This window comes from Lolium rigidum, chromosome 7, assembly GCF_022539505.1.
Source record: "Lolium rigidum isolate FL_2022 chromosome 7, APGP_CSIRO_Lrig_0.1, whole genome shotgun sequence".
Classification (NCBI taxonomy): domain Eukaryota; kingdom Viridiplantae; phylum Streptophyta; class Magnoliopsida; order Poales; family Poaceae; genus Lolium; species Lolium rigidum.
The window spans coordinates 121179281-121190722 of NC_061514.1; the positions used below are offsets into that span (position 1 = coordinate 121179281).

The following is an 11442-nucleotide window of genomic DNA, read 5'->3' on the forward strand; positions in this document are numbered from 1 at the left end:
ATTGAGATGGGTATAAGAGAGGGATGTAGCTAGGGGTAGACGATCCCAAGTTTTGAATTAAGGATGATTGAGCTATCTTGTACCACAAATAGAAAAATCAAGATGGCACACTTATGTTGTCACCAGGAGAGAGGTTTGATGTAGTAAGAAGGAAAACAATTCTTCCTAAGCCACACATGTGTTTTATTTGGTGAGTTGCTTGTTTAACCACTAGGGGTGTTGTTCTATGAGGTAGCTCAAGACAAAACTCAACAAGCAAATCAAGACAATTCATCTACCAACAGATCAAGGCAATTCATCACAACAAACAAATCAAGGCAATTCATCTAATTAGTCTTTAGAAAAAGTTTTTGTTCCCCCTAATTTTTGCAATAAGGAAAATTAAACAAGGTTGCAAAAGTTGGGGTGTTACAGATCTTCCACCCTTAAAATAATCTCGTCCCGAGATTACTAAGTGTAGAACTAGAGGGGTTATTAATTTTAACCAAAGTCAGACTCCATTCTTCTGTAGACGTGCCGTTGTAGAGAAGGTCGTTGCTTCATCTTCTGGGAGACATGATGGATTTCTGCCGATGGCGAGCTTCATGAAGAGGTTGACTACTCCATGCCGGGTTGGATCTGTAGTTTCTTAACGATCCTAGAGGGGGTTCAAGGCTGTGGGAGGGTTAGTGCACCCAACGGTGCTTGAGCAGGGCTGAAAACTTTTTAGAGTTAGCTTGATTTTAGTGGAAGACGAAGTCTTCCACCCTTAAGATTGTTCAACGGGGTTCCTGAAATCATAGAGCCTCAACCACGGGTCTTGTCGGGCGCTTTTTGGAGAAGTGATTGATCTCTCGTCTTGAGTCTGCTTCAAGAGGGGTTAGTGCATCCCAAGTTTCCAACGGTGTTTTAGAAAGGTTTAAAATGTTAGGGTTAGCTTCAACCTTTAGTGGAAGACGAAGTCTTCCACCCTTAAGATTTTTCATCGGGTTTTCGGAAAAACTCCTAGCTTCAGCCTTGTGGTTCTATCGGGCTTCTGAAGAAGTCGTTGATCTTCCTTGTTCAGTTGAAGATTCTTCGGGGGCGATGTGCAGACCACAACTTCAAGAGGCACTCACGGTGTTATCTAAACCATAGGGGACGCGCGGTGAGTTAGTAAGTTGATGAAACACCTAGTTGGTATCCATATGAAGCAACAACAAAGGTCGTCGAAGACAATCTTCAGCTTGAGGGTCGGTGTTGACCGGTTAAGAAGTGAGCGGGTAAGTTACACCTAATCTTGAGTCTTGAGGTATCTTCATGATCTTCACTTGACGAGGACCAGATGAACCATGTAATGTAGCTTGGCTTTGACGCTATTGTTCTCTCAATTTGTTAGACGGTGTGTTAGAGGGTAGTTTCGAAAACATATCCTCGCGGTTAGCGCGATTTTACTCCAAGGTTAGACTAGGTTAGTATGCCTTCTCGCAGAGGTGTAGTCGCTCTTGAAGGTAGGGCTTCTTCTTCATTGGCGTAGTAGAGATGCTTCTGCTGATCTTGAAAGTAGTCGGCGTAGGTAGGGTCTGGGTTAGTTTTCCTAACGGTTGAAAAAACAACTACTAACGGGGTTAGAGTTAGAGTCTTTCGTTAATCTACCCAACTAACTAGCAGTTAGCAATACATCGGCGAGGCAAACTTTAATCCTATCATGGCATGCGACACCCATACAATCATAACCAGAGACAAAATACCACTAACAGGGGCTATTGGTATTTTTCCTAGATGCACAGTAACAAAACAAGATCATCACAATTGGAATCATTCAAAAATATTTATTTTTCAATTTTTGAGACTCAAAATACTAACCAGAAACAGTGATCAAGTTTTATTTATTAAAAATCGCACAAAAATCCTAAAAATACAAGGTCAGTGGCGTCTGAAAGATAATTTCATACTGGTTCTAGTGCAATTGGAAACACATCAATCGGAGCTACCAAACTATTTTTATTAGCAAAACAGTACACTGGTAGATTTCCATTTTTAATTTCTGTTTCACAAATTTCAAACAATTAAAAAGGGCGGGAACGTCTAAATAGCAAGACATACATGCACACAGCAAACATATACAAACACTCAAGGCAGCACACTAGGGAACTACAAGCAATCATCAAACCAGACATGGTACTCTAAGTACCTAGAAATTCCTAATGCGCGGGGGTAGCTCAATCAAAGCGATTGAGTTTGTCCTATCCATCCTATAGGTTTGGGGCTGGTCAGATTTGCTGACGTCTTCATCTTGCTGACATCGACTTCAATAAGGACCCTTGTAGCAGTTGGTGGTGACGCAGGCCTGATGTTGACTCATCAATGTTGAGGCGGAGGCGAAAACTGTGTAGATCTTCTAGTCTCAACATCCCGGGGACGTGAGGTCTTCAGAGGGGTAGCCGTTGAGGAACTACCAAAGTCGGCAACTTCTGGTGGTTGGCCTAAAAATTACTAGTCAAGAACTGAGGACTTGATCCCAGACGACTGCAAAAAGGGTGCGAGTCCACGGAAGCACAAGGTCAGCTCCTTGACAGACTTTGGTGACAACCAAAGACATGATCTTATTATTCTTTTATGTGCACACTAAGTCGGCCTCCAATCTCCAATAGCTGTCGTTGGAGATTCATTAGTCTTCCTGAGGGATTGATGTATCTTTGAGTTTGAGTCTCCGGTCTGAGTTGGGGACATCGTCTAACATGTGGGTTTGAAGTGGATGAGACAATAGAGTAAGAATTTTCAAACATTTTAATAAAGCGGAGAGATAAGAATTTAGAAGCTTTGAAGAAATAAGAGGAGTAGAAGCTATGCTTCCTACTAAAGAAATAATTTGTTTCGTAAATAGTTTTTCCCAATTACTTGTCTCCTAATTAACGTCCATGCTAACTAAGGTCTCCTACAGTCAGGATAGCTCTGATACCAGCTCGTGGGGACCCGGACCAACCTGTCCGAAATACCTCGTTATGTATACAGTTCACGATCCCATGATCGGTGCGCCGTGAACACATAACCGAACCGATATCAAATTACACCATCCATTACAAAGCGGAATAAGAAAGTTACAACATGGTCACATGACCAATACTTACATAATAGCCTCGAAGGGCCTAACTAAACATCAGAGTAGCAAAAACACTTCAGCAGCGCAGTACCCAAGTCATCTGCCATAACCCTACAGGCATCTGACTGGGAAGACGTTCCTAGCTCGCATAGACGTCGTCAACTCCTTCTTCTTCTGTCGATTTCCTCCAAGTCTGGCCAAGTAAATAGCCAGGGACAAAGCCGTGAGTACATTGGAATTGTACTCGCAAACCATCAAGAAAGGTGCTAACAATGCTAACTAAAAGAGACAAGAGAGGAAGGATAGTTTCTCTTGTGGATATAGCATGTGAAAGAGAATCGGTTTCTCTTGTGGATATAGCATCCCAACATCACGAGTTGAAGGGGATACTAAGAGGGTTCTATGACATCTCTATATCTTTGTTAAAGAAGATACTACAAAATAGTTCTACAACATAATACACTTAGGAAGGGTAAACCCATTTTTCTTTCCTTTCCAACCATCTCCATGTGGTCACCACAATTTTCCGATACCATCCCGGTACTCCCAAACAAAGTCCTTTTTCTTTCTTTGCTTAAAACACTTTCATAAAACTAAAACACATCGGGCTAAGCAACAGCCATTCCAACCGTCCATGACCGCGGACGCGGCTATTCGAATAGATTTAACTCTGCGGAGTGTGCGCACTTTCCCCACAAGAACCGATAAATCCGTCGGGATCATCCCCGGTTCGACATACAAAAGTATGCGAGACTCGGATAATCAGTCATAGTCCTTCGCCTGTCTCCCTTGACAAGAGTCCTTCCCTGCGGGCTTACCCCTTCCCGGCACCCCGGCAGCATACCTCCTTTTGAGCATATCTCCGGTGCCATGACAGAAGACCCTCAGTAATCGTCCGATCGCAAGTTAATGCAGTGTATTGCCTCCTTCGGAGCGCAACCCGGTGTCGAAGGTCATCGCGACCCTCCTAGAGAGTTGTGAAGGTGGCTCATGCCAATTTCAACAGACGTCAGACTAAGCCCGTACCCACTTTGGATAATGTGGTTGCGCTGGTTAATTGTCATGGGTGAGTACTTAGGCGCCAAAGTTTTCATAAACACAACCACTTTCTCATCCTCAACAACTTTGTCAAATCTTTTCCTTTCATAAATTCTCACTTGGGTAAGGTCAAATTACCAAAGGTTTTAACAAAAACTTTTACAACAAGGTAAAACCTTGAGGGTTTCCCAACCTAAAGTTTTATTGTGGAGAACAAGGCTATCAACAAGGGCGTGATGCTAACCATCATACCACTAAGGAGATGATTATTGCGGTGTCAAAAGGGGGTCATACATGCTTGGGGTAAGCATGTATATGATCAACATAAGTTGGATGATTCAACAAGGTTCAAGATGTTAATCATCATACCGCTAAGAAGATGATAATATAGATGGTCAAGGGGCATACATGCTCAGGGTATGCATGCATAAGATCAACAAGGGGTTCAACATACTCGAGAGTAAGTATGCAGAACATCAACAAGGGGTTCAACATTCTTGGGAATAAGTATGCAAAGCATCGACAAGAGAGAATGATGTCAACCATCATAACTCTAAGGGGTGCAAGAATGGTGTCAAGAGGTCGACACACACAAGATAGGTGGGCATACCCATCACACTTAGAGGGTACACCAATATCATGATACTATCAACTCACTATAAAGGGGTATATGTGTGAATCGGCAAGTAGGGTAACATACTTAAGGTAAGCATGTAAGGATAACCAAGTAGGATGGCATAGCCATGATCATGATATTTCCCATCACCCACTAAAGAGGTGCATAGATATGACCAAGAAGACCATCATGCTTACGAATAAGCATGCTTTGACAACATCGAGAGACTAACACCCAATAGAGCAAGAGATAAGAATAATAACAAGGTGTCAACAATATGAGACACAACAATCAGAGATCAAAAGATGGCTTGCCTTGGCTTATTTGTCCCCGGACTTCTTCAACTCCATCAATATAAGAATTCCAACAATAAAAATAACATCCTCGTCCGATTCCACTTTTTCTTCTTCTCCGGAATTGTTCGCATCTATCGCCGGAAAATATAAAAGGAACACAATCAATCACATTGCACCAACAAAACAACATTCGACAAACAACAATCAGTAGCTAACCACCTTAATAAGGGCTAGCATACAAAACACGTATAGATACCACAAAAAAACTTTAAGAGTTTTAATTGAAAAAACCCCATTTATTTACCTAGTAAAGGTATGAGAGTGCCACGACTTAGCAATTGCCTCTCTAGGTATCACCATGGAACAAACTAAGTATCCCCTGGTAGATAACATCATAAAGAGGACAAGAGCATTAGTTTGACATCAAATACATTCACAAAACATTTTCAAACATTTTTGGAAAAGTAGAAAACAGTTTTTCCTAACTTAGTTTGCTCACATAACACAACATCCAAAATAGGAAGCAAACCATATTCCACATCATTAGAAAACTCAAGCTAAACAAAAGAGCTAATGTTAAGTTGCAGAGGTTTTGCTTTGCAAGCATAAAACAAAGGTTGCCCATCTCTACTAAAAAGAGTTGGTCAAGGGTTTTAAATAAACCGAAAAGTTTTGCTTCAACAATGCATGTCACACATAAACATTACTAACAGCAACAGATATGTATGAACAGAGACTAATAATATTTTTCCTAGATGGCCAGTACTAATACAAGACTAACCCAATTGGAATCACCCAAAAATATTAAACCTACAATTTTAGGAATTTCTTTGAATCTGACTATACAGAAAACAAGATCTGTAAGCCATAAATCGTAGAAAAATCCTAAAAATATGATACCACTGGCATTTGAAAGATATTTAAGCAGAGATGCACACACAATTGGATTTGGATTCAAATTATTTCTGAAACTCTCACAAATGGATTGACAAGGTTACTGCATGTCTATACCATTTGCTTTACCTCTGGAGTTACAGAACATATAAAGGTTTGAAACTTGTTTGAGATGATAAAGAAAACATTCAGTAGTCCTACAAAGTTGGAATCAGTCAATTAGGTTCAAAAATGGATTTTTGGTGATTTAAAAGCTAACAGCCATGTCTGCAGAACACACAGAACAAGTTTAATTCACCACAAATCGTACATGACTCATAAAAATATGAGGTCAGTTGCATCTGAAAGGTATTGAAAAGCTGGTCCTTACCCAACTGGTTTCATTCAAAAATTCGCTTCCAAGCTTCTGGTTTAATTCGACAAAGTCAGATCTAACCAGATTTTGATCTGTGAACCATTTCAGTTTCAGGAGGTAAATCGAAGTGAAACCACCGCCAAAATGAAGGTATTGAAGAGGGATTTTACCTACAGTTGAGTTTGTTCAAAAAGGTTTTGTAAATCGGAACAAATCTAACAAACAGTGAATCTGCATGATTACAGAACTTTATTTACCACGGACAATCCGTAACGAATTCGAGGATGAGACCAACGCCAAGTTGTAGATCTTTTCCGTATCTATCTGCGAAACTTTGAATCACTCGATTTGGATCTGCACACGAGTTTTGGCGGATTTTACAAATTCGTACCAGAATCTGAAACAGCAAGATAACAGAAATTACTGCAGGGATTTGGACGAACTTTGCTCAAGAACTTCAGATCTGAGGATTGCTCAAGCTTCTCCATGCTTGGACCAACATGCACCTGCATCAAGATCCAATCTTAGCAATGGAGGAAGAAGAAGAGGAGATTAAACCATCTAGGGTTGGGGAGAAGATGGAGATGGAGGCTCTCATGGTGAGGGGAAGCTTGAGGGAGGAAGGGAGCTTCATCTTGGTGGATCTTCATGGCCATGGCCGGCCATGTGAGCAAGGGGGAGCAGCAGCTCGTGGATAAGAGGTAGGAGAGGGATGGGAGTGAGTGGAGGAAGGAGTGGGGAGTGAAAAATGAGAGCAAAGGGAGGTGGAGTGGCCGGCCAAGTGAGCTTTATAGAGGGAGAGAGTGGTGGCTGCCTCCTTTTTGATTGGCTAGGATGGGTGGCTGCCCATTTAATTGTTGGGGTAGTTGGGAGGCAAGGCTTGCAAGAGAAGAAAGTGGAGATGAAGAAATTTCAGCTCATGCATGCCAAGAGCTTGGCATGGCCGGCTACTTGTTGACATTACAAGTGGACAAGCAAGGTGCAATGCCACTTCATGAGTGTCGACCAATGTTGAGTGTTGGGAGGTTTAGCTAAAAATGGTTTGATGATGTATTAAAATTTGGGAGATAAGTGATAATAGACATTGGTGCCTATGTGGGAGAATAAATCACTTAGATCAAATTGTCAATTTGGCCAAGAGATGATGGTGATGATTTACAAGGTTTCATGTGTATGCCATTTTTGGAGATGGCCACCACAAGATTTGAGACTTGAACTAAGCAAAACAATATGAGACACATGGCACTCAAGTGCTCATGCAAGACACACGGCACCACTTGTGTCATGCAAAGAAAATAGATTTCTTCAAGTGATAAAGAGTCCAAGGTTTAGAGAGATAGTGAAGGATGTAATCATATACTCACAAGGATGAATATATTGACAAAAGTCATCAATTCATGATGAAAAAGAATAGATGATTGAGATGGGTATAAGAGAGGGATGTAGCTAGGGGTAGACGATCCCAAGTTTTGAATTAAGGATGATTGAGCTATCTTGTACCACAAATAGAAAAATCAAGATGGCACACTTATGTTGTCACCAGGAGAGAGGTTTGATGTAGTAAGAAGGAAAACAATTCTTCCTAAGCCACACATGTGTTTTATTTGGTGAGTTGCTTGTTTAACCACTAGGGGTGTTGTTCTATGAGGTAGCTCAAGACAAAACTCAACAAGCAAATCAAGACAATTCATCTACCAACAGATCAAGGCAATTCATCACAACAAACAAATCAAGGCAATTCATCTAATTAGTCTTTAGAAAAAGTTTTTGTTCCCCCTAATTTTTGCAATAAGGAAAATTAAACAAGGTTGCAAAAGTTGGGGTGTTACACACATAACATGGTAAAGATGGTGTATGAGACGGAGTTGTTTATCCTTGAAGGATTACCCTCCCGATTTTGTTTGTTTTGCCTTTTGTAATTAAAGATAAAGATATGACTGTACTCACAGCGTTGTAACTGTTACTTTGTTTGGTAGCAGCAAGTTTTAAACACACTTTTTTTTAGGATACCAAAGGAGAATTGAAAGATTTTAATGAGGCGGCTTGCTTGCTTGCCTAATATATTTGGATGATTTTACAAAAAAAATCAGGGGACCGAAATTTCGAATAACCGACAAACTGCCCGCTCGGCGTAGCATCCACGCAGACGCGGTGGCGTGAGATCGACGCGCGGCGAGTTCGCTCCCCCCGCCGCACCTTCTCCTGCGCTCCAGAAGCTTGCTCTGCTTTTCGGTCGCAAGGCTCCCGAATCGTCCCAAGGGAAGAAGATGGCCGGCGGCGATAGCAGCGTCCGGCGGCCCCTGTTCGGCGGCGCCATCTCCACCGCCTTCCCCGCCCGCTTCCAGGTACACACACCCCTTTCTTCCAACCCCCTCCTGTCTTTGCTGCTCCTCCTCTACTCGCTCGCGCGCGCGCTTATGCCCTTCTTGTTTTGTCAGGACGTGAGCAACATCCGCGAGGTCCCCGACCACCAGGAAGTTCTCGTCGACCCCGCTCGCGACGAGAGCCTCATCGTCGAGCTGCTCGACCTCAAGGCCGAGGTGGACGACGCCGGCAGCGCGCTCTGGTTCCTGCGCGACGTCGCCAGCGAGCAAGATGCGGGGGATAACCTGGTAACGCCACCACCATCTTCTTGACTTTCAGTTGTCTGAATGAATAACTGGCCTCTTGTCTTGAGTCTGGACTATAAATTTCGCTTCAGTGCCAGTAAACGGTTTTTTTTTTTTTTTTTTTTGAAACGAGGAGTAAACAGTTTCAAACTGCATTATACAGAGGCATGTTAGTAATTTACCTCTTTTCTGTCGGATAGGTGATCGAGCACTCTGGTACAGTCGAGCTAGCTGGTCTGCGCTTGGGGGAAGCGCCTGCAGTGGCTGGAACTGCAATTGCTAGGCTGGTAAGCTAATGTTCTGTGTCATATTCAGATTACCCTGCTCCATCCCCTCACATCCATCTCCAGCAGTCCAGCTTATTAGTTTTTACCTGTGCCTCTCTCGATACGTAAGCAGAAGCTGTCCAAGCCATATTTTGGACTGGCAACGCTGCACATTACAAAGAAGAGAGAGATAAAGCTTTTCAGTAGAGATTGCCAACAGCAATAGAGTTTCATTGTCTAAACATATGGATTGACCTTTGATCCTCGGTTTGTTTGCCTTGTCGAATTGTGCAAAGGTTGAACCAATCTTACATGGTTCCCCATTGCCCTTTGGTACATAGTAATAGCTTGCATATGCTTATTTCTACAGTAAAAAAAGCATTGAGATGACTTAGTTGGAGATGAAGTACTCTCAATGTGAGAAAAGTGACGATTAAGTAGATATTATAATTTATGAAGCTTTCTGAAACTGTGTACCATGATAAACTGAACTTTGGTGTGTCTTTGATTCTGGAATACACACATATGAGCATATTTTTGTATTAGAAAGAGCCCGTACAAATTGTACAATGGCACCAACAGAAACTAGGAACAAGACTGCAAGTGCAAAGGAAACAAACTACTACAGTACTTCTGTCCATAAAACGAATGTCTTAGATTTGTCTAAATTTGTAGTGTCTACATACATCCAAATTTAGACAAATCTACGGCATCCTTTTATGGACAGAGGTAGTATGTCTAATCTGCAGATATCCGATAGCATTGTGTGTGACTACAGCTTTCGAAGTTCCTTTGTACCAGCAGCCTTCCACAGCTCAGTCTAATACCTTTAGTACTTCAGTTCATTGTGTTCCATGTTTTTTTTTTTTTTTTTGCGAATATGTTCCATGTATATGATAGGCACTAATTAGCATTAAATGAGGGTGATAAGTCAATAAAAAAAACACTTCAGGATCTCATACTTGATTTTCGTAATTTCTGTAGGCTGTTTCTAAAGGGAGACAAGGCAGAGAAGCACAGAACATTGTCCGAGTGAGTACACACGTCCCTTTGAATCATGGTTAAACAGATTTTTATTTTTATTTTAACTGAGGTGTTGGATTACCTTGCAGCTCTACTTGGCAAACATACGTCTCAAGAATGCAGCAACTGATGTAGTTATCACCGCATATGAGCCGCTGTTGATAAAGTAAGTTCAATAGATCACTATCACATATTTTCTCTGATTAATGGAATTTCTAAACAACTGGTTTCTATTATTTCTGTACTGTCTCAAGTATTAATATTTTGCATGACAGATTGACAGCTAGTACTTTAGTGCCATTTCTTTGCACTTTGTATGACTTGATTAATAATACCTGGTGATGTGTTTAGGAGAACTACGGAATATTTGAGAATCTTTCCTTGCATGAATCTAATATAATCGACATGTTTGAATGAAGATCAATAAACCTTTTATCTGTCATTAAAATATGGAAAGACAATCCTGTTGTGCTCAAATCTTTTTTTCAGTTCTCCATGTTGAATATAGCTGTACTAGTATGGTCAATGGCAGAATCAGAGTATGAAAAAACTACTTTTCAGTTAAAATGCAGATAAAACAGCAGCATGTTGTGCTGCGGTAGTTCCTTCAGTTCTCTACTAGGCTAGCCATGTTGAATGCTACAGCAGTACCACTTGAAGTCCAGAACACCTAACCTATTTTTGTAGTTGAAATGCAGACTAAACATCGTAATGATGCATCACAACTAATACAAAGATAACTAGCATTAGAGCTGAGTGAAATTAAGCATAACTAAATGGCCTCTCCCTGAGTTAGCGACACAAACCTACAGTATCGATCTTCATTTTATGTTCTGAATTCATGTTTGTGCTGTTAACTTGTCGAGTGTTACAGGCTGCCCCTTGAGTGATCTAATTTTCTGTCATTTTAATTTTCAGCCCTTTGAGTGAAAGCGCCCAGGCAGTTGCAGCTGGGCCAGCAGTACCTGCGGAACAAGCAGGGTGCTTGCCAATGTCTGAGGTCTTCAGACTTGCAGTGATGAACTTCAATATCCATGATTGGAACCTTTTCAATGGCAGCGCTTGAAACAGAGAGGGTAGCATCTTAGAGCTATAGTGATTCTAGAAGAAGTTATGCCAGGAATGCATCTTCCTTGAGCGGAAACAGTATCTGAATTTTCTTGTAGATCAGCAGCAGCAAATTGTTTTTTTGTTGAAGGTGTTATCATTTAGCTTATGTAGTGTCTTCCAAAGAACCCTGGTTGCAGTTCAATATATCATGTTAGCTTCTAGCATTCACTCGAA

The 11442-nt window shown here is 41.4% G+C and overlaps 1 protein-coding gene across 1 annotated transcript; it reads left to right on the forward strand.

Annotated features, from left to right (window-relative positions):
• Nucleotides 1–8471: 8471 nt before the first annotated feature.
• On the forward strand, nucleotides 8472–11442 carry LOC124675641 (ran guanine nucleotide release factor). Its single transcript, XM_047211704.1, has 6 exons — nucleotides 8472–8605; nucleotides 8699–8872; nucleotides 9070–9156; nucleotides 10120–10167; nucleotides 10248–10324; nucleotides 11077–11442. The coding sequence occupies exons 1-6, from the start codon at nucleotides 8528–8530 to the stop codon at nucleotides 11222–11224; spliced, it is 612 nt and encodes a 203-aa protein (XP_047067660.1). The 5' UTR covers nucleotides 8472–8527; the 3' UTR covers nucleotides 11225–11442.